This window comes from Macaca nemestrina, chromosome 17 (genome assembly GCF_043159975.1).
Source record: "Macaca nemestrina isolate mMacNem1 chromosome 17, mMacNem.hap1, whole genome shotgun sequence".
NCBI lineage: Eukaryota > Metazoa > Chordata > Mammalia > Primates > Cercopithecidae > Macaca > Macaca nemestrina.
The window spans coordinates 61,229,119-61,251,523 of NC_092141.1; the positions used below are offsets into that span (position 1 = coordinate 61,229,119).

Sequence of the window (22,405 nt, forward strand, 5' to 3'; positions counted from 1 at the left end):
TGGAGGCCTGAACCCGGTCTGCCACGGTCACCTGCTCCACAGGGCTTCTCCCTAAAGCTCCACTGCTGTAAGCAAGGGAGTCTGCGTAACAGCTGGTGACCGGGCAAGGGACATTAGAGTGGGCAAGGGTAGCATGCCTCAGTGAACTGACTGCTACTGCAAGAGGCCGGCCAGACGGCCAACAGAGCCAGCAGCGGAACAGGTGGGGTAGGAGCTAGCAGGCATTCTCCCAGAGGGAGAGGGACCAAGAGCAGCAGGCAGTTCACTAGGCCAAGAGCCTCCCTCCTGAGCTCTGAGGCCAGAGTGCAGTCCACTCACCTCTTCTAGACTCTGCTAGTCTGCGGAGTCTTACCTCCACGTTCAACACCAGTATTTTTCCTTTTTCAATTCCTGGACTTCTCATTTCGGCCCCGATCCCCCAAAAGGAGGTGACCAGGCAAAGATTGGGGGGAAGTGGTGGGTTGACATTAATTGATAGGAACGGCTTCGAGCAGTTCATGCTGCCTTATCTCTCTCTCCTTTGGATAGCGTATGTCCGCCGGAGTCCGCGGGGTCGGTGATTAATAGGGGCCATCACTCACTGTCCAGGGCGGCTGAAAGGCAGCAGGGAGGGGGCGGCCCTCCCCAGAACTGAGATAACAAGCAGCAGGAATAATGAGTGGTGTCACTCCACTTTTCATTTTGATGGAAAGTCATTACGGGAGTCAACGCCAGCGACAAAGAGCCATGAATCAACTGCTCTGCTATGAAATTAAAATCGAATTGCCGGCCACCCCCAACCCCTACCCTTCCTGGGAAATGGGGATGGGTAGGTGGCTTGGGAGAGGGCTGCTACTCTGGGGTGGGCTCTATCCGATCACAGAGCGGGCAGTTATGGGCAGGAAGTGGACAGGCAGCCAGGGAAGGTGACAGCTCCTGTCTCCACCTTGTTTATCGGACCCTTCCTCCCCAAACCGCATTTCCCTCTGCCTGGAGGTAAGCTGTGACTAAAAGGAAAATACAGCTTTGCCGGCTCCAACAAGGCTTCTGCTTGACTGCTCCCCCTGGGCTTCTGGCCTGAGTCGGGGAGCCTGGGCCTGGTCATGGAAAGGGGCCCACACACAGCCATCCCAGAGCCCCCTGCTGAACCATTTGTAGGTCTGGGGTCCTCCTTATCACCAGAAGCAAAGAGGAAAAGTCCTCAACTTGGGGATCCACAGTGACAGCTGATGGCCCGGGGAGCCCACAGGATCAAGAACCCCACAAAAACGGGTGTGGAGCCTCAACTGCAGGCTCGGAGAAGCAGCATAAGGAACTGTCAGTACTGAAGCAAGAGTTTTTTTCCTCTTTTATTAAGTCTGCTATACTAACTAGAAGGAGCAGCTGTGGTTTTTGCCTGACAGGCCACAGGGCCAATCACCACAGCTTCTTGTAGAGAACATGAAGAATGCCAAGATCACCATCAGGTACTGCTTCCTTCCTGTGGCTTTCCATCTTCCAGTTGGCCTGATCTTTTGCCTTGAAGGGCCTCAAAACATCAGCCCTGGCTATCATCTTCAGCCCAAAGGCTGAGAAGATGGGCAGGCAAGAACACGGAGGGTGTCACAGAGAGGTTCCCATCAGGTTCACAGGGCGCCCGCTGTACCTCTTGGAGATGTCAGCTTCAATCTGAAATAGTGATACCAAGTGGGCGGAAGCAGGGGTGTTCAGGGCCTCGCTCTGCACAGATTGGGAGTCCTCCCACTGGCAGGCCTCCCTTTCCCATCTCACCAGCTTCTGCAGCTCCTTGCTCTTCTCCAGCAGCAGGTCCAGCTTGGGCTCCAGAGCCGCCTGCTCCCCAAGTGCCTCCTGCTGCTTCTGCACCATCAGCTCTTTCTTCAAAGCCAGCAGCTGGGACTGCTTCAGTTTTTGCTGGAGGAATTCAGTCACTCGGTCCACATACCTGTGCGGGGCACTCAGGTGAGTGCTGGGGTAGCTGTGCACCCTGAGCATTCCCATTCAGCTGCTGGGGAGGTGAGAGGCTCGGAAACCAAACCCCCAGTTGGCCGCTTACCCTCATATCCTTAAACCCTTTCCTTCCTTTTAAGGAAAACCCACTCCCAGTTCCCCTGTCCTACTCAGGAAGCAAGCAGATTCTTCCTGTATATATCAAACCACCCCCTCTTGCCCCAAAGAGAACCCCTATCCCCAGTGGATGGCAACAGCCAGGAGGCAGGGACGGGGTCTAAGGGGTCGTGGAACAAGAGGAGGAATACAAGGAGGCAGAGTTGCTCAAGATGGCAGAGCCTTGCATCAAGGGGAAGCCAGACCTTGGTGAGGCCAGGATCATAAACAGGTGTTGCAGCTGAAGATTGGTGAGCTTGCCTATCAGATTATCCAGCACTGACACCATGGTAACCATCTTCTCTTTGGTCTGGCCCTGCAGGATGGCCGGAGCCAGCTGGAACTGGCTCACAGACAGGACGTCTGCCTCCTCACTCAACTCCACTGCTCTCTGGGCTAAGAAGATCTCAAGCTGAGGACAGAAGAAAAATTGGTTCAGGCTGTACCTGATGGCTCACACTTGCAATTCCAGCACTGTGGAAGGCCGAGGCGGGAGGATCACGTGAGGCCAGGATTTCAAGACCAGCCTGGGAAATAGTGAGACCCTGTCTCTAAAAAAATTTTAAAAATTAGCCAAACATGGTAGTGCATGCCTGTAATTCCAGCTACTCAGGAGGCTGAGGCAGAAGGATCACTTGAGCCCAGGAGTTCGAGGTTATAGTGAGCTATGATTGCTCCACTGCACTCAACTGGGTGACAGAGAAACTCTTTTTAAAAAAAAAGGAAGAAAGAAAAAAGATAAATTGGTTCAAACTGAGAAAAGAACTCAGAATCTAAGCCCTTAGACTACTTGAAATGCAAAAATGAGACATGAGGGCTAGACTCTAGGTAAGGTGGGGTTATTTCCTCTGAACACTGTAAGCGCTCGGAGAGACTACTGTCACCCTTCAGTCCCCCACTCCTTTCTCAGCCTAACCCCAGACCTCGGTCCTTTCTCCCAGCCTGGGATCAGATAACTGAGAATACAGAGACTCAAAGGGTTCTCTCTGCCCAGGGAAGATATTTATTTTGTCTCCATGGGAGGAATGAGATTCAGGGAACAGAAATACATGTTTGAGAAGCACTGGATTAAGGCAAAGCTGAAAAGAATACAAGAGCCAGTCACATTATCTTATCAATCCTATTCTGCCATTAAAACTTGACAGATATCTTTTGTCCTCTCCCCTCGAAGCCGGGAGGAGCCTCTGGGCAGAAAGAGGAGGGAACTGGGTGAGGACAGAACTTTCAGGAGGCTCTCTGAACCAGCAGGCTACTGGGAAGGGAGCAGATACAGAGATTAACAAAGACAGGACCCCATCCTCCCAGCCCTTTAACAAAGGTCCAAGAATGCTGGCTCCTTACGCTGGGCTGCTCAACACCTCAGCCACAGGGATCGTGCTTAAATACAAATGAGATCACGTTCCTAACCTGCCCAAAACCTCCAACAGCTTCCCAGGTCACTAAGAGGCAAACCAAAGTTCAGATGCTGTTTTTCTGAGCTCTTCTACTACCCACCAGCTCTCCCTCCTCAGCCACACCAGCCTCCATGTTGCTGGTCAACTGTGCAAGGCCTGCTCCCACCTCGAGACCTCTGCAGTTGCTCTCTCTGCCTGGGAAGCCCTTCTGCCAGACATCTGCATGGTTCTCTCTGCACCGCCTGCAGTCTTGATTACAGGTCACCTTCTCTGAGGCCTTCCCTGACCACCAGATACAAAACTATAGCCCTTCCCAACATCTCGTCATCCTTCCCTGCTTTCTTTTTCTCTGTGGCACTTAGTACCATCTAGCATCCTGCAAATTTTATTTATCTTCTTCGAGTCTGCATTCCCCATTAGAATATAAGCTCCATGAGGTCAAGGACTTTACCTGTCTTATTCACCACCTAAGTTCTGGTGCCTAAGACAGTGCCTGGTGCCTAGGAGGTACCTGATAAGTAACTGGATGAACGGGAGGCATCTAATATGTGAGGTTCCTGCTGCAGGACACAGAAAGCACTCACACCCTTCACACAAACAGGAGGGTCAGGTCAGGCGTCCGGAGTGAGGCCACCTGTGCTGGTGCCATGCCTCCCCCTGCATCTCCCAGAGATGATAGTACCTCCATGAGCTCATCAAGGAACTGATTCCGGGTCTCAGTGTACTCAAGAAGTGTCAGAGCATCTGGGCCCCTGGCAACACCTTCTGGAGCTGCCAGGAAGAGAGACAGAGAAGTGATAAAGGATCAGAGGACTGGAGAAGGAAAAGACCCTCAAGTTTGAGAAGCCCTGGAGGATCAATACGGACAGACTCACTGTGCTAAAGCCACTTCCTGTTCCAATCCAAGGGAGAAGGGTACCTTGTCCCAGGTGTCTCAGCTCTAATCAGGTACCACTTTTCAACCCCCAGCCTGAGAGAAGGACTAGAGCTGGGTTCAGAGGGGTAGAAAGGCGGGTTCTCTGTTCTGGTGGACGGTAGGAAGTAAAGTTTCATCCTGCACCGCCCTCTAGTGGCTCAGACACCACTACATTTTCTCGGCTGCTGGGGCGGGGGTCACGTCACACTCCAGTGCCCCCTGACCCCCCTAGCACCCTCCTACCATAACAGCTGGCCCACATTTGGTCTCTAAAAAGTTGAGAGTTTCTAAGCTCTCAACTTTTAAGAACCTCTCTTGGGCCAGGCGCAGTGGCTCACACCTGTAATCCCAGCATTTGGGAGGCCAAGGCAGGCGGATCACCTGAGGTCAGGAGTTTGAGACCAGCCTGACCAACATGGAGAAACCCTGTCTCTACTAAAAAAATATAAAATTAGCTGGGTATGGTGGTGTATGCCTGTAATCCCAGCTACTTGGGAGGCTGAGGCAGGAGAATCGCTTGAACCCAGGAGGTGGAGGTTGCGGTGAGCTGATACGCCATTGCACTCCAGCCTGGGCAACAAGAGTGAAACTCTGTCTCAAAAAAAAAAAAAAAGAAAGAACCTCTCTTGGTCCCCCTCAACTCACATCCTCATCAAGGTTTTCAGAAACAGTTAAACGTGCGAGAAGCCTCATCTTGGTGCTGCATTTTTTTTCTGTTTCTAGACACCTGGGGGCCCTTGAGCACCCCACTTTTGCCAGGGCTGCAGGGGATAGTGCACTTACCCTGGGTTCCTGCTTCCAGCACTGTGATCTGCAAAGCAACAGCATCGTCACCCCAGTCTATCCCATCACCTCCAGGGTCCTGGAAGGAGAGCAAAGAACCACAGCAATGGTGGGAGAATTTTCTTGAGCCAAGGAGCCAGAATAAACCAAAGCCCTTGATGAGGTCAATGGCTGCACGTTCCAACTCTATTAAGGACTTGCAGCCCTGAGTTAGGTGGCAAAGATGGCAGTAGGGCCCATCATCCCTGCTCTGTAGTGTTCCCACCTGCCTATACCCCTACATCCTGCACCAGACACCAGGCAGGAAAAAGGACACCAAAATTTAACTCTGACATGGGCTGGGTGCGGTGGCTCACGCCTGTAATCCCAGCACCTCAGGAGGCCAAGGCAGGTGGATCACCTGAGGTCAGGAGTTACCAGCATGGCCAACATGGCGAAACCCCAACTCTATCAAAAATACAAAAATTAGCCGGGCGTGGTGGCTCACGCCTATAATCCCAGCACTTTGGGAGGCTGAGGCAGGTGGATCACGAGGTCAGGAGATTGAGACCATCGTGGCCAACATGGTGAAACCCCGTCACTACTAAAAATACAAAAAAATTAGCAGGGTGTGGTGGCGGGCGCCTGTAGTCCCAGCTACTCAGGAGGCTGAGGCAGGAGAATGGCATGAGCCTGGGAGGCAGAGCTTATAGTGAGCCGAGATCGCACCACTGCACTCCAGCCTAGGTGACAGAGTGAGACACTGTCTCAAAAAACAAACAAACTACCAAAATACAAAAATTAGCAGGGTGTGATGGTGGGTGCCTATAATCCCAGCTACTTGGGAGGCTAAGGCAGGAGAATCACTTGAACTTGGGAGGCGGAAGTTGCAGTGAGCGGAGATTGCGCCACTGCACTCCAGCCTGAGGGGCAGAATGAGACTGCCTCAAAAAACAAAACAAAACCCTGACATGTAAGGTGTGAAACTCTGCCTCCCTTGGACTATACCTGGTCTTAGAGCTATGAACTTCAAGTGATGCCTTTACAGACACAAATGACACTTTTCTGATGGTTAGAGTAGTAATCAGAGAGACAGACTGAGAAGGCCTCCTCACCTTTGAATCTGATTCCAGGAAGACGCCCCAGTCGATTCCAGCAGCCTCGGCAGAGATGCCAGAGTCAGTCCCCTCAGACACTGCCTCTACCCCAAAGTCGCCCCAGTCAATCTGGAAAGGGAAAGAGAGTGTTAGCTCATGGAAGATGGATTTAAAAAGGGCCAGGCGTGGTGGCTCATGTCTGTAACCCCAGCACTTTGGCAGGCTGAGGAGAGGGGATTGTTTGAGCCCAGGAGTTTCAGACCAGCCTGGGCAATATGGCAAAACCCTATCCCTACAAAGATGTTAATAAAAAATTAGCTAGGAGTGGTGGCGCATGACTGTAATCCCAGCTTCTTGGGAGGCTGACTTGGGAGGATCGCTTGAGGCTGAGACGCAGAGGTTGCAGTCAGCTGAGATCATGCCACCGGACTCCAGCCTGGGCAACAGAGCAAGGCCCAGTCTCCAAAATAAATTAATTAAAAAGGAGGGGGGGACTGCCTTCCCAAAGGCCTCAGCTGCTTCTGTAGAGAGCACACTGTTCAAATGCAGTGGCCTCTAAGCTCCCCCAAAGAAAGCCCATCTTCAGAGAGCTCACATGATGGAGGCTCCCAGTTCAAACTGAACCACCTTGCAAAACCTCTGTGGCACTCACTCACCTATACTCAGAAAAATAAAGGAGTAGGGCCTCCTGGGCCCTTCTACCTACAGTCATTCTCACACAAATCCCCTTTCTTCCCTCTGGGTCTTGGGTTGGGCTGTTGGGGGTGGGGAGGGGACAAGCAGCTCCCACTACACTCCCACAGCTCATCACAAGGCCCATCTTACCGCGTCCTCTGCTATCTGCTCAGGAAGTTCCTCGAGGTGGGGTCGCTCCACCACAGAGGGCTCTGTCCCTGTCCTCCACTCATACACCGTTGAGTTTCCCCGCTTCTGCACGAACCGCAGCATTGGCAACACCTCCTCTGTGGGGCTTCAACAGAGCACACAACTGACTCTCCTGCAGACCATGCATGAGGCCAACACTGGCCTTTGGCCTGAGCCACATGGTCAAATGGGCAAGGCCCCCACAGGTTCAGGTGTGTAAAAAGAGTTCAAATGTTATATGGGAAAAAGACAATTGGAGAAGGGACATGAGCTGGGGAACACAGGCAAAGCACGCCCACCAGGAGAAGCTGAGGCCTCTTTACCTGTCACACACAAACCCCACAGAGGCCTGGTACACGTCGATGGCTTCCCCCAGGGACTGCTGAGCCGCTGCCCCAATCTCAGCCAGCTGACTCGGCAGGTCCTTCACCAGGGCCAGCAGTTCTCCTCGGACATTTTCGCCCTACAGAGGGGAGAAGATGGGGAGTGAGACAGAAGCGGTGAGAGGTGGAGTCCAACAGATTGAAGAAAACATCCAAAGACTGAAGAAAAGTAAGACACTGGCCCAAAGGGGACGCAACCGGGCTGAGGAGTCAGACGGGGTCAGAGGAAGACAAGCAGGGGCCCAGGTGTCCTCTGGCTTCGAAGAGGCTGCCGCTGCTCACCGTGATGCCATACTGCTTGCAGGAGTGGTAAAACTGCTCCCGCATCTCAGCAGCCCCTGCCTGGCACTCCTCCTCCTTGCGGCTGTATTCTTGCTGCAGCTGCTGGCACTTGGCAATCTGCTTCTTCAGTGAGGGGATCTCATAGTTGACATTCCGAACCAGGAGGCTAGAGAGTTCCACTGAGAAGGGCCCAAGAAATTCAGCCCAGGACACCCCCCTATGAGGCAGGCAGGCCCCAGCATGCACACACCCCCTTTGTGGTAGTGAAGAGCATGAGGTCAGCTTCCCAGCACCGCCTGTTCCCAGCTGTGGAGCCTAAGACAAGTTATTTAACCCCTCTAATCCAACGCTCATCTGTAAAACAGCGACAATAACATTTATCACGAAGATGCAAGAGAGAATCCAGACGACACACCAAGCACAATTCCTTGCGTTTAGTAGATGCTCAGTAAATATTAGCGATCATTACTATTTATACTAAACCCAACCCAAACACAGTTAGTCCTTTAGTTGCTCTCTCTCAGGCACTTGATATTGCTCCTAGGAAAACCTGTGCCTCTTCTGTCTTGTGTAGAATGGGGGTGCGGGGGTGGGGGTGGGCAGCACACTCCCGCTTACCAAGAAGAGGTGAGTGGTGGAGGACCCACACATGCCTGCTCGCTGAGGCACGGTGAATGCCCACTACCAGCCTGAACCTCTTCCTTCCCCCAGCACTCCACCCAGTGGAAAATCAATTTGTAGGTGGGAAAATCAATTCCATCAAAAACAATTGATTTTACCACCTACAAATAGGCAACATCTACACTCCAGTCTCTTCCCACTCACAGACTGTGCCTCCTATAAGCCTGGTATCTCAGAACTCTCAGTGGGCTTTCCCATGGATACCGGGGCTCCCAGGCTAGGCCACTTTACCTAAGTAGGTGTTGTCCTTCTCATACAGGGCTATAATCTCCTGCCAATCCTGAGTAAGAACAGAAAGATGATGTTAAGCCAGAAAAGCACTCAACAGCCACATCCCAGCTCAATCCCTAAACAGGGGAAGTTTTCCCAGCCTTCATGTTACATCAAACACAAACTCCTTGTCCTTTCAACTCTACTGGCTGGACCACCCACTTTAAGAGTGCAGGCGATCCCTAAAGCAGTGGGTTTGAAAATTAAACTCAGGGATAGGATCCACTTTGGAATAAGCTATAGAGACAGAGCAAAAGTTCAGGAAATATTCTATGTAGGCATCTCCACTGGAGCCTCAGAGAGACAACACAGGCTATGACTCCTTGGACTGGATGTCCCCAGGCACATACTACCAGCCCTTGGCCCACACTTGCCTTCATCCGCTGTGAAGAGTATCGGCCAAAAATATTTTTTGTGGAGGCCTCTGTGCCTTTGAGAAGGTCCACGATTCTTAGGCAGTGAAAGTAGTGAATGTCTAGAGAGCAAGAGACAGGATTTTGAGAACTAAAATATCTTCCTCACCTACTCTGGGCACTGCAGGTGGCTGATTCATGTATAATATACTGCCAGTAACTTTAGTGTGTAGCTCTTCCTTTCATCATATCATAGTGGAAGAAGCCAGCATCTATACCTCAAATAAAAATTGCTCCCTCTCTAAAGGCCAGCCCTGGTGTCTACATAACAAGGGAGTAGCTCAGCTGATACATACTACCTCAGCAAAGAAGGGACTCCAGTGACAGCCCCTAAGCACTCACAGGACCCAGACAGCAGCTGCGCAATCTCTTCGCTCTCTGGCATGTCCTGGATGGCAGCATTGATCTTCTCTCGGATCGTCAGCACCAGACTCTGCCATTTCAGGCTGCAGTGCCTTCTGTCCACCAGCCAATCTACATGAGAAGCACCCAAACTGGAGTATTCCCATTCACATCACCAAAATTCCTTCACTAATGGGAGTGAAATACACTGAAAATAGTCTAAAAGTTGTCTTTACATTGATTAATAAAGTATGGGGTTCTGGAAAGATGGGAATAAAGACAAGCCCAAAGAGATGCCTGGGGCTATACAGGCTCTGACAATCTGACTTCATTAGCAGTGTGATTTTTATAGAGCAATTGCCTCAACACAGGGATAACACAAAGTTTCAATTGGTCCTGACATGAAAGTGCCACTTTTGACCATTCTCAATTCCCCATAATATTTTTGCTTCTATGGGTAATTATATCTTTCTTCCTGACAGAGGATGCTGCTCAACTTCCATTTCCTCAGGGCTGGGATTAACCATGACAATGGAAAATGCAAGATGGTTATGCCAAGTACCGGATGAATGAACAGCTGCAAAGCCTCTAATACCTACAGCGCCCTAAGGACTAGATAACATGACTCTATTGTGAACAGTGAAGTGCCACCCTGTACATGTGAATACCAATGGGACTGACCTCTCAAAGTCTGGGCCCAGATTTGTGGCTTCAGAGCCATGCATATTTCCTCAGTGAGAGCTAAGAGCTGAGCTTTGTGGTCAGATGGTCCTGGGTTCTAGTTATTGTTATCAAGTTTCTTGAGCAAGTCTACTATTCTGTGCCTCAGTTTTCCCACATGTAAAATGGGGAATAATAAGACACTGACTAGAAAGGGGAATGCAGGTAAAACACTGAACAGTGTGCCTAAGACATGGCAAGGACTCAAAAAATCATAGTGATCATTTTTATCATGTTAAGTGCCTAAAACGGCACCTGGTACAAAACAAACCCTCAATGAATGGTAGTCATTTTATTGGTCCTTTTCATGACCAAGAACAAGCTCACACAGCAAGACTGCACATGGGCTGAAGGGCCAGTACAAATCTGAAGGGAGGCTAAAGAAGCCCCTCATGGCCACCAAGCAGGACAGACTAAATGGACCCACAGAGTGGTGAATTCAGAACCTGTACTCTGCCAACCAGTCAAACACTGGGGTCCCACACTAGTATCAGTTATACTCCCTCTGCTATATTCCTGTAAAGTTTTCAGAAAGAAAAATTATGTTGATGTCACAGAACTAGAAGCAATGGACTGGGGTAGTCAGATACCATCTTTTTTTTTTTTTTTTTTTTTTTGAGACAGAGTCTCGCTCTGCCACCCAGGCTGGAGTGCAGTGGCGTGATCTTGGCTCACTGCAAGCTCCGCCTCCCGGGTTCACGCCATTCTCCTGCCTCAGCCTCCCGAGTAGCTGGGACTACAGGCGCCCGCCACCTCGCCCGGCTAGTTTTTTTGTATTTTTTAGTAGAGACGGGGTTTCACTGTGTCAGCCAGGATGGTCTCGATCTCCTGACCTCGTGATCCGCCCGTCTCGGCCTCCCAAAGTGCTGGAATTACAGGCTTGAGCCACCGCGCCCGGCCTTTTTTTGTATTTTTTAGTGGAGACAGGGTTTCACCATGTTAGCCAGGATGGTCTCGGCCTCCCAAAGTGCTGGGATTACAGGCTTGAGCCACTGCGCCCGGCCGTCAGATACCATCTTAAGGACAAGACTGGCATCAAATCCATGAATCCAATAAGCATTTTAAAATGCCAGGAGCTGTGATCAGACAAAGAGGCCTTCCCTGATTATGAACTGGGGAGGAAGCATGCAGGCCCCATACAGATAACCTGGAGATGGCCTGGACACTAAAAGGTCTTCATTTCCAACTGGGTCTTAGGTCTCTCTTCCTCCTAAAATCAAGTGGGAGGTGAAGATTTTTAAATGAGGGGTGTTTTTTTTTTTTTTTCTGGCCTAATGCAAAGGGCATGGACAGTGGGTCAGACAGACTTAAGTTCCAAATGTGCCACTTAGTGGTTGACTGTTTTTTTGTTTTTTGTTTTTTGAGACGGAGTCTCGCTGTGTCGCTCGGGCTGGAGTGCAGTGGCCGGATCTCAGCTCACTGCAAGCTCCATCCACCTCCCAGGTTTACGCCATTGTCCTGCCTCAGCCTCCCGAGTAGCTGGGACTACAGGCGCCCGCCACCTCGCCCGGCTAGTTTTTTGTATTTTTTAGTAGAGACGGGGTTTCACCGTGTTAGCCAGGATGGTCTCGATCTCCTGACCTCCTGATCCGCCCATCTCGGCCTCCCAAAGTGCTGGGATTACAGGCTTGAGCCACCGCGCCCGGCCGGTTGACTGTTTTTTGTTTTATTTTTGAGATGGAGTTTCGCTCTTGCTGCCCAGGCTGGAGCACAATGGTGAGATCTCGGCTCACCGCAACATCTGCCTCCTGGGTTCAAGCGATTCTCCCGCCTCAGCCTCCCGAGTAGCTGGGATTACAGACATGTGCCACCAAGTCCGGCTAATTTTGTGTTTGTGTCTGTGTATTTTTAGTCATGGAGACATGGAGACAAGGTTTCTCCAGGTTGGTCAGGCTGGTCTCGAACTCCCGACCTCAGGTGATTCGCCAGCCTCGGCCTCCCAAAGTGCTGGGATTACAGGCATGAGCCACCGCGCCCGGCCGTGGTCGACTGTTTTTAAAGCGAGTCATTTATCCTATCCCTGAATGATAGATAACATATGTTATTAAAGGAGAAAACACAGGTCAAACAGACTCTACATATGGTTCCTTCCGGCTGCTCTCAGGGAAGCAGGTCTGGCCACACGTGGGGCGTAGAACGAAGCCAGTGGTCAGCACCTCGACCCCGGCTTTCAGGCGTCAGAGCTCCCAGCTGTTGGACACAGGGGGCAACGAACACGCCTCCCCCCGACAGCCAGCTAAGCGGTGGCGCCCCCTCCTACCGAGCAGCTTGCTGGTCTGGATGTCGATGGGCACGTGCTGATGGTCCTGGAGGGAAACACGGTGGGGAGGGGGGCGTGAGCGCGGCTGGGAGGACGAGCCACTCGCGCGCTTATTTCACGGTCCCAACCACCACCCTGCAGGGCCAGAACAAGGCCAGAGCGATGGGCTGGGTTGAGCCGCGCCCGGAGGGAGACCGGGGACATAGGTTAGGGGTCCGCGGCCAGTTCCCAGCACACCCAGCTCCTGTCCCCACACCTCCATCTTTCCTCCACTTCCGCTTCAGGCCGGAGACTCTGGCCCGCCCCCCCCCCACCACCAATCCAGTGGCGTTACGGCCGAGCCTCAGTTTAGACACAAACGGGCTTCCTTCGGCCACGTCGCCGCCTTCCGTACAGCCAATCAGGGTATACGCTCCACTCAGGCCTCCAGCCCCGCCCACCCCAAGGCTCCAAAAGGCTGAGCTCGGGAGGGGCGGGAGAATGGAGACAGCCAATCGGAGACGCGAGGCGGGCTCACGGCCGGGGACTGGCGGGGGTGCGCTGCAGCGGCCGTGCGATTGAGGCAGGCGGCGCCCGAGAGCCCAGCTTGGCAGCAGCTTCCCCAGGCGGGCACTGGGTCCTCTCCGTGCGGATTGAGGTGTCTGCTGGCGGGGTCCTAGCGCCGATCTGGGAGGCCGTTGCAAATGCCTTCTTCCCTTCTTGCGTCACTTTACCATCCAGAGCAGTGTACAGGTCTCTTGTGGCACTTGTCATGCTTTGCCTTCTCATTAAGTTTCTCAAGTAGACATGGTTGAGCACCTGCAACGTGTTGGGCGATTAGGGCAGGGAAGGGGAAGGAGGAGGATCAGTGAGACGTCCCAAAGAGAACACCTACATGGAGTCTAAACGAACAGCTGAAGATAGCTGGGTGATGTGGGAAGAGGAGTTTGCTGAAGATAGCTGGGTGATGTGGGAAGAGGAGTTTTAGATGGAGGAGACTACAGAGACACAGCTTAGGTGGCCACAAACTGCAAGAGGGGTGCAAGCAACAACAGGCAGGCTGGACGGGCAACGTAATTTGTGAGGTCCAGTGCAAAATGGAAATGCATGGCCCTTTGTTACAAAATGAAAAATTTCAAGATGAAGTCGACTCTGCGGGCAGGCCCGAGTGGCTAGAGGAGAGGCTGTAAAGGTGGAAAGGTCATATCAAAGGGAGCCTCATTAAGGAACTTGGACTTCATCTCTTCAGACAGAGGAATCACAGAAGGGGTTTGAGGCAGGGAGGAACCTGTACAGATAGGCTGCTGGGATGATGAATGCATGGGAGATAAGACTGGGGGCAGGGAGGCTGGAAGGAGGTTGTTATCGAGGGATTATAGCCTGAGCTGGGACACAAGGTATAGGGAGGAAGGGGAAGGGCTGGATCTGAGGAATATTTAGGAGGAAAATGGATAGGACTTGGCAATATGATTGGCTGTTTAGGTGGAGGAGAGAGACACCAAGGATGACACCTAGATGATTAGGTGGAAGCCACCACCTGAGACAGGAATGCAGGATGCTGAGCAGGTGTTGGGGAGGAGGGGGTCTAGCTTTGAACCTGGTCTGGCAATGCTGAGATACCCCCAGATGGAAAGTGTGCAGAAGGCACTTGGGTCTATAATTTTGGAGTTCAAAGGAGTTGTCGGGGCTGGAGATACAGCTTGGAGAGTCACAAGCTGGCTAATCTGTGGTCCGAATGGTGGCTGAAGCTAAGGGAGAGTTTGAGATTGGCCAAGAAGTGGGTAGGGTAAGGAGGGAGGGTGGGCTGAGGCCAGATTCCCCAGGATCTCACAAAGCTGGGTATGCCATTTCTTTTTTTTTTTTTTGAGACGGAGTCTTGCTCTGTCGTAGGGGCTGGAGTGCAGTGACACTATCTCGGCTCACTGCAAGCTCTGCCTCCTGGGTTCACGCCATTCTCCTGCCTCAGCCTCCCGAGTAGCTGGGACTATAGGTGCCCACCACCACGCCCGGCTAATTTTGTTTTTGTATTTTTAGTAGAGACGGGGTTTCACCGTGTTAGCCAGGATGGTCTCGACCTCGTGATCCACCCACCTTGGCATCCCAAAGTGCTGGGATTACAGGCATGAGCCACCGCGCCCGGCCCTGAGTGTGCCATTTCTAAATATTCCTTCCCCAGCTCCTGCTCACCACAGCACAACACTTGAGGCTTAGTAAATTTTTGATTGAAATGCATAGTGTGATACAGCAGCGGGAAGACCTAGATTCTGCTCAGTGAGGTCTTGGAGCATTTCTATACCCTATCTGATAGCCACAGTTTCCCCACATGGAGATAACAGCTATCCTATTTCAGGGTATTTCTGTTTAGAGGCATAAATAAACACACTAGTAACTCATGACAGTTTACAACATACTGTAGATATATTTCTCATGCTTTGTAAACTCTCCCTATATGAAATATCATATATGGGCCAGGCGTGGAGGCTCACGCCTATAATCCCAGCACTTTTGGGAGGCCAAGACAGGCAGATCACCCAAGGTCAGGAATTTGAGACCAGCTTGATCAACATGGTGAAATCCCATCTCTAAAACAAACAAACAAACAAAAACCACGCCAGGCACGGTAGCTCATGCCTGTAATCCCAGCACTTTAGGAGGCTGAGGTGGGTGGATCACGAGGTCAGGAGTTCGAGACCAGCCTGATCAACATGGTGAAACCCCGTCTTTACTAAAAATACAAAAATTAGCTGGGTGTGGTGGCGTATGCCTGTAATCCCAACTACTCAGGAGGCTGAGGCAGGAGAACTGCTTGAACTCGGGAGGCGGAGGTTGTAGTGAGCCGAGATTGTGCCACCGCACTCCAGCCTGGGCGACAGAGTGAGACCCTGTATCAAAAACAAAACAAAACAAAAAAATAAAAACAAACAAAAAAAAACCAAAAACCATCCTGGCGTGGTGGGTGCCTGTAGTCCCAGCTACTTGGCTACTCAGGAGGCTGAAGCAGAAGAATCACTTGAACCTGGGAGGTGGAGGTTGCAGTGAGCCGAGATTGTGCCACTGCACTCCAGCCTGGGCAACAGAGTAAGACTCCATTTCAAAAAAAAAAAAAAATATATATATATATATATATCATATATGATCATTATTATTATAGAACAAATTGAAAAACTGCTCTGAAAATGGCTCATAGGGCTGAACTAAGGGCCTTTTCAGGGATCTTTCATGGGAATTTGGCTCCCATCTGAGTCAGCCTGACTCAGGCTGTAGGAATTGCCCAGGCTCCTCCATGATTAAACAGACACTTAACTGGGCCCCAACTATGTGCTCGGGGCTCTCTGGGACATCCCAAGAAGCAAGGCACTGCCCTGCCCTCAAGGTGTATCTATCTCTCTTCCTGGGCAGAACAGGACAGGGCGGGTCTGGAAGACCCAGCCCAGGTGAGTTGATGGAAGCAAGGACCACCAGCCCTTAAACCCCACCCGCAGCTCCCCAAGGTGACTCACGTGGAGCAAAAGGATGTTTGAGAACAGTTCTGCCCAGCTACTGACTCCAGGGAGGCTGTCCTAAAGCCAGAGGCTCTGGGACAGAACCTACCTCTGCTGACTGCAGAGGCTCTGGGGGAGAGCCTGCCAAAGGCACATGCTTCTGTGTTCTCAAAGAGTGTACGAGCATTGGCGGGTGTCTACACTTTTCCAAGGCCACAGGGAACTTCAGGGCCTGTGGGCAGATAAGCACATAATTGGTCTGGCATCCAGGGCATCGACTCTGTCTACTTCAGGAGACTTTAGTCGTTGGGGCTCCCAGCAGCTAGAAGGAGGCAGAGAGAGGTATGGTAGGTTTCTGATCAGGAATCTCTCAGTTCTCTGCTGATTTAGCAGATGGGACCCTAGGAGAGGGGCAGCACATGTAGAGAGGTGAGGGAGGATATACCAGGGCTGTGCCAGCTTTGGACAAGGAAGCACAGAGCCCTGAGGCACTGTGTAGGCAGCCTGCCTTGCCATTCATTATTGTTGTTGTTAGCTTGCTTATTACGTGATAAACATGTCCACGTGCCAGTGTAGATCTAAATGTTTTACAAGCCCTATCTAATTTGATTCTTCTAACAACCTTATAATGTGGGTACCATCATTAACCAGATTTTAAAGGCAAGGAAGCCAAAGATTAATTACATAACATGTTGAAAATCATACAGTAGGTCAGGTACGGTGGTTCACGCCTGTAATCCCAACACTCTGGGAGGCCGAGGCGGGCGGATCACAAGGTCAGGAGATCAAGACCATCCTGGCTAACACGGTGAAATTCCGTCTCTACTAAAAACACAAAAAATTAGCTGGGTGTGGTGGCACATTGCCTGTAGTCCCAGCTACTCAGGAGGCTGATGCAGGAGAATTGCTTGAACCCAGGAGGCGGAGGTTGCAGTGAGCCGAGATCGCACCACTGCACTCCAGTCTGGGTGACAGAGCAAGACTCCATCTCAAAAAAATAAAAAAATATAAAAAATAAGAGAAAAGAAAAAGAAAAGAAAATCATACAGATCATACAGTGGGCCGGGCGCAGTGGCTCACTCCTGTAATCTCAACACTTTGGGAGGCCAAGGCGGGTGGATCACCTGAGGTCAGGAGTTTGAGACCAGCCTGGCCAACATGGTGAAACCCCATCTCTACTAAAAATACAAAATTAGATGGGTGTGGTGGCGCATGCCTGTAATTCCAGTTATTTAGGAGGCCGTGGCAGGAGAATCCCTTTAACCTGGGAGGTGGGGGTTGCGATGAGCCAAGATTGTGCCACTGCACCCCAGCCTGGGCAACAGAGAGACTCAATAAATAAATAAATAAATAAAAATAAAGGAAAATTGTACAGTGGGTAGTTGGTGGGCTGGGATTCAAACCCAGGCCTTTTGGGCTCCCCAGCCTGCATTCTTCTTCTCTGTGTGATGTGCCTTTGCTTCTCCTGTACCCCTGCCTGCCCCTTTGGCTCAGCCACAACAGCTTCAGATCTGTTCCTCCCTTGGACCTGATTCCTATTTTCTCCTCAGCTGTTGTGCCAGACACTTAGAACTCCCACCCCTGCAGGCCCTGCCCCTTTCCAAAGTTCATTCTTACCACACCCCATTCTGGGAAAGGGAGCCCATTACTTATCCTCCCGCAATATCCATAAAAAGAAGGCTTACCTTCGACATTCAAATAACTCATTTATTTTATCTGCTATATTTTTATTACTTTATGGTCTGTGTGTCTGCTCACAGCCACAGTGACTATGGGGTGTGGTGTGTGTGCCTGTGTGTGTGTGGTGTATCTGCCTGCCAGGCTGGAAGCTCTGGAAACATAGCAGCCTTGGGCCTCTTGCTGTGTGGAGTGTAACCTTGGTTGCTTTTTTCTTTTCTTTTTTTTTTTTTTTGAGACGGAGTCTCGCTCTGTCGCCCAGGCTGGAGTGCAGTGGAGTGCAGTGGCGCAATCTCGGCTCACTGCAAGCTCCGCCTCCCGGGTTCACGCCATTCTCCTGCCTCAGCCTCCCGAGTAGCTGGGACTACAGGCGCCCGCCCCTGCGCCCGGCTAATTTTTTCTATTTTTAGTAGAGACGGGGTTTCACCATGGTCTCGATCTCCTGACCTTGTGATCCGCCCACCTCGGCCTCCCAAAGTGCTGGGATTACAGGCGTAAGCCACCACGCCTGGCCTTGGTTGCTTTTTTCTTTCTTTCTTTTTTTTTTTTTGAGACGGAGTCTCGCTCTGTCACCCAGGCTGGAGTGCAGTGACGCGATCTCAGCTCACTGCAACCTCCGCCTCTCGGGTTCAAGCGATTCTCCTACCTCAGCCTCCCAAGTAGCTGGGATTACAGGCACACGCCACCATGCCCGGCTAATTTTTGTATTTTTAGTAGAGACGGGGTTTCACCATGTTGGCTAGGGTGGTCTTGAACTCCTGACCTTGTGATCTACCCACCTTGGCCTCCCAAAGTGCTGGGATTACAGGCGTGAGCCACGATGCCCTGCGTGTTGCTTTTTTCAGTCTGTCTCCCCACCTAATCTGCGAGTACCTGTGGGCAGGGAAGCCAAAGCAGACTTGTTCATCTCTATAACCCCAGCATCCGGCGTGACACTTGACATTGAGTGTCAGGAGCTTAATGGATGCTTATAATAAAGGAAGGCTGTGTGCAGGAAGGCATTTGATGATGGTGGTAGTTGTGATAAGTGGGGACCATGATTGCTTGGTCTTGGGACAAGAGGTTCGAGGTCCCCAGATCCTTCTCTCATCCTTTCCTCTACAGCTCAGGACTTGGAGTCAACATCCCCTGAGCCTCTTGGGAGTGAAGGGAGGAAATCAGGGAGAAGAAATTAGGGGTGGTCAGCTTCACAAGTTTGGTACAGACCAGTGAAAATCTATGTGGGGCCAGTCACCTGGGTCATGCTCTGGGGCCACTCATTGCACCCTTAACCCTGGCCACCCATGCCCTCCTGGCCACCTCATCCCTCCACCTTTGTTAGTCTTCTGGGAAAAAGAACTCCCTGGGTGGCTTCATGAAATGGGTCCTGTGTGTCATCTCCTAAGGATGCCACTGTACTTCATTATTTCATCACACTTATAATGGAAGGGAGTGGGAATCTAATCTGCTAAGAGAAGGAAAACCAAGGACACTACCAAACCACCCATCCATTTGCCTCTTTTCCCATGGAGTTCAACGTTATGCACCCTGAGCACCTTATCACGAAGACACAGTCCTAGGCCTCAAAGAAAGTAGCAGTATGTTGAGTGAGGGGCCCGCCACTTTCCAAATCCCATGACAGCATCTCCAGAGTGTGTCATCACAGAGTGTGAGAGTACTGTGCTCATGCATAGAAGGTGCTCAGAAAATCTATACAAAGCAAATAAGAGGCACCTGTAATCCCAGCACTTTGGGAGGCCAAGGCAGGCAGATCACCTGAGGTCAGGAGTTCGAGACCAGCCTGAAAAACATGGAGAAACCCTGTCTCTACTAAAAATACAAAATTAGCCAGGCGTGGTGGCACATGCCTGTAATCCCAGCTACTAGGGAGGCTGAGGCAGGAGATTCGCTTGAACCTGGGAGGTGGAGGTTGTGGTGAGCCGAGATCATGCCATTGCACTCCAGCCTGGGCAACAAGAGCAAAACCCAGTCTCAAAAAAAATAATAATAATAAAGCAAATAAGAGGTCCACTCAGAGATGCTCAGAGTGCTAAGGGAACAGAAAGAAGGAGAAGGAGTACCCAACTCAGCATGGGAAAAGGCAAGGGAGAAGGACAGAACACCACCAGAGCAGACTCTTAGGAGAAGTAACACTTGAGCTGAGTCTTGCAGGATGGCATGAATTGTAATAGAAGGGAGAGGAGAGAAAAGAGGAAGGGAAATGACAGGTGTCATTCTGGGGAAAAGGAAAAGCAAGGACAAAGCCCAGAGGTGAGAGAATGGCTGTTCCAGAAGGAAGAAGTTTATTATGGGAACATGGATGTTTATGGGATGAGTGGAGAGAAATTAGGCTGAAGAGATGGGCAAAGAGAGATCTTGAAGAACCTTCAGGTCCATCATAAAGGGTTGAAATGTAATCCCGTAGGTTAGGATTCCCAACCAATGGGCAAGCAGGTCCCTGGAAAGCTGTAGAATTATGCAAAGGTGGAAAGATCGCTTGAGCCAAGGAGTTTGAGGCATCAGTGAGCTATGACTGTGCAACTGTATTCCAGTCTGGGTGACAGAGGGAGACCCTGTGTATAAAAATAATAAATAAATAAATAAATAAATAAATAAATAAATAAATAAATAGAATTATGCAAAGGGGCCAGGGATCCATAAATACATTGATTTTTTTTTAAGTCAGCGGATACTAGAAAGACAACTCTCATGTGATGAGATGGAGAAGTTTTTCTACATTGAAAAAAATGATCATTTTGGCTGGGCATGGTAGCTCATGCTTGTAATCCCAGTATTTTGGGAGGTGGAAGCAGGAGGATCACTTGAGTCCTGGAGTTCGAAACCAACCTGGACAACATAGTGAGACCCTGACTCAGAAAAAAAAAAAAAAGAAAGAAAAACAGAGAGAGGAAGGAAGGAAGGGAAGAAGGAAGGAAAGATCATTTCAGAGAACATGATCAATAAATATATGAAAAGATGTCCAACCTTACTAGAAACAAGGTGTCTAGTTTCCCAGAGCTGTTGTAACAAATCATCACAAATTGGGTGGCTTAAAACATAGAAATTTACTCTCTCACAGGGCTGGCACAGTGGCTTACGCCTGTAATCCCAGCACTTTGGGAGGCTGAGGCGGGTGGATCACCTGAGGTCAGGAGATCGAGACCATTCTGGCTAACACAGTGAAACCCTGTCTCTACTAAAAATACAAAAAATTAGCTGGGCGTGGTGGCGGGCACCTGTAGTCCCAGCTACTCAGGAGGCTGAGGCAGGAGAATGGCGTGAACCCCGGGAGGTGGAGGGTGCAGTGAGCCGAGATCACACCAGTGCACTCCAGCCTGGGCGACAGAGCAAGACTCCGTTCCCCCCACCCCTGCAAAAAAAAAAGAAAGAAAGAAATTTACTCTGTCACAGTTCTGGAGGCTTGAAGTCTGAAATCCAGGTGTCAGCATGGTTGGTTCCTTGCAGAGGAGATGCTGTGCCTCTTTCCTGGCTTCTGTGGCTGCTGGCAGGCCCTGGTGTCCTTGGCTTGCAGGTACCTCCATTGTCACATGGTCTCCATTGTCACATGACATTCTTCCTGTAAGAACACTGCTCCTCAGCCTTAGGACCTACACTAACCCAGGATGACTACATCTGAAAACCACATCTGGAAACCTTATTTCCAATGCAGGTCACATTCTGGGGTTCTGAGTGAATGTGAATTTTCGGGGACACTATTAAATCCAGTACACTAGGGAAATGCTAATATAAAGGACACGGGCCAGGTGCAATGGTGCACACCTGTAATCCCAGCACTTTGGGAGGCCGAGGTGGGTGGATCACTTTAGGTCAGGAGTTCCAGACCAACTTGTCCAACATGGTGAAACCCCATCTCTACTAAAAATGCAAAAATTAGCTGGGTGTAGTGGTGCACACCTGTAAGTCCAGGTACTTAGGAGGCTGAGGTGGGAGAATCGCTTGAACCTGGGAGGTGAAGGTTGCAGTGAGCCACGATGGCACCACTGCACTCCAGCCTGGGAAACAGAGCAAGACTCCATCTCTAAATAAATGAACAAATAAATAACATGAGGAAGACCACTTCACTTCCATCATACTGGCAAAAATGGAAATGTCTGTGTCATGGGTTGCATTCTACAGAAGTAGGTGGTGTTTGGGGGGGCAAGATGTTTATTAGGAATCATTTCCTGTGAGAGGAACCAGATGGAAGCAGGACTGGGCAGAGGCAGAAATTCAACTGCACTGCAGGCCCAGCAAAGCTTCAGTCAATGTGGTGGGGGCCTCTGAGTGAATATTGCCCCGAGAATGTCCTTCATGGGGCTGAAATGGCTGGGCTTTATATTTCTAGAAGTGCACTGCCCCAGAATGGTAGCCCTCGGGCAAGTTGACTTTCTATCGCTGAGACAGACCTTGAAGGAGCTGATGGCCAACTGCTGACCACACTTCTGTGACCCGGCAGCAAGTCCTTCCCTGAAAAAGGATGTGGGAAGCACACTTACGTCTGACAATACAGAGAGGTGATCTGAATGAAGAATGTGGAAGGCTGAAAAATGATCCCTGCAAAGATAACCATGTCAAATCTCCAGAAGCTATGAGTGTGACCTTATTTGGAAAAAGACTCTTTACACACGTGATTATGTTAAACATCTTGAGATGAGAGAATCCTGGATCATCGGGGTGGACCCTAAATGCCATCCCAAGTATCCTTATAAGAGAGAGGTGGAGGGAGTTTAGCCAAACCCACAGAAGTGAAAACAAAGGAGGCAGAGATTGGAGTGATGTGGCCACAAGCCCAGGAGTGCCTGCAGTCACCAGGAGCTTGGAG

At 50.6% G+C, this 22,405-nt stretch overlaps 1 protein-coding gene across 2 annotated transcripts; it reads right to left on the bottom strand.

The window, feature by feature from the left end:
- Positions 1-1,300: 1,300 nt before the first annotated feature.
- LOC105472297 (CDK5 regulatory subunit associated protein 3) lies at positions 1,301-22,390 on the bottom strand. Of its 2 annotated transcripts, XM_011725410.3 has the most exons (17): positions 21,990-22,390; positions 20,985-21,160; positions 16,037-16,159; positions 13,154-13,264; positions 12,467-12,512; positions 9,487-9,618; positions 9,106-9,206; positions 8,693-8,741; positions 7,781-7,959; positions 7,439-7,578; positions 7,077-7,221; positions 6,270-6,380; positions 5,176-5,254; positions 4,159-4,247; positions 2,289-2,494; positions 1,750-1,921; positions 1,301-1,647 (listed from the first exon to the last, which is right to left on the bottom strand). In XM_011725410.3, exons 1-17 carry the CDS (start codon positions 22,273-22,275, stop codon positions 1,582-1,584), a joined length of 2,211 nt encoding a protein of 736 aa, XP_011723712.3. In that variant the 5' UTR covers positions 22,276-22,390; the 3' UTR covers positions 1,301-1,581. The 2 variants fall into 2 exon arrangements, with proteins under 2 accessions (XP_011723712.3, XP_011723711.1); XM_011725409.2 differs by lacking the exons at positions 13,154-13,264; positions 16,037-16,159; positions 20,985-21,160; positions 21,990-22,390 and adding an exon at positions 12,723-12,828.
- Between the last annotated feature and the right edge of the window lie 15 nt (positions 22,391-22,405).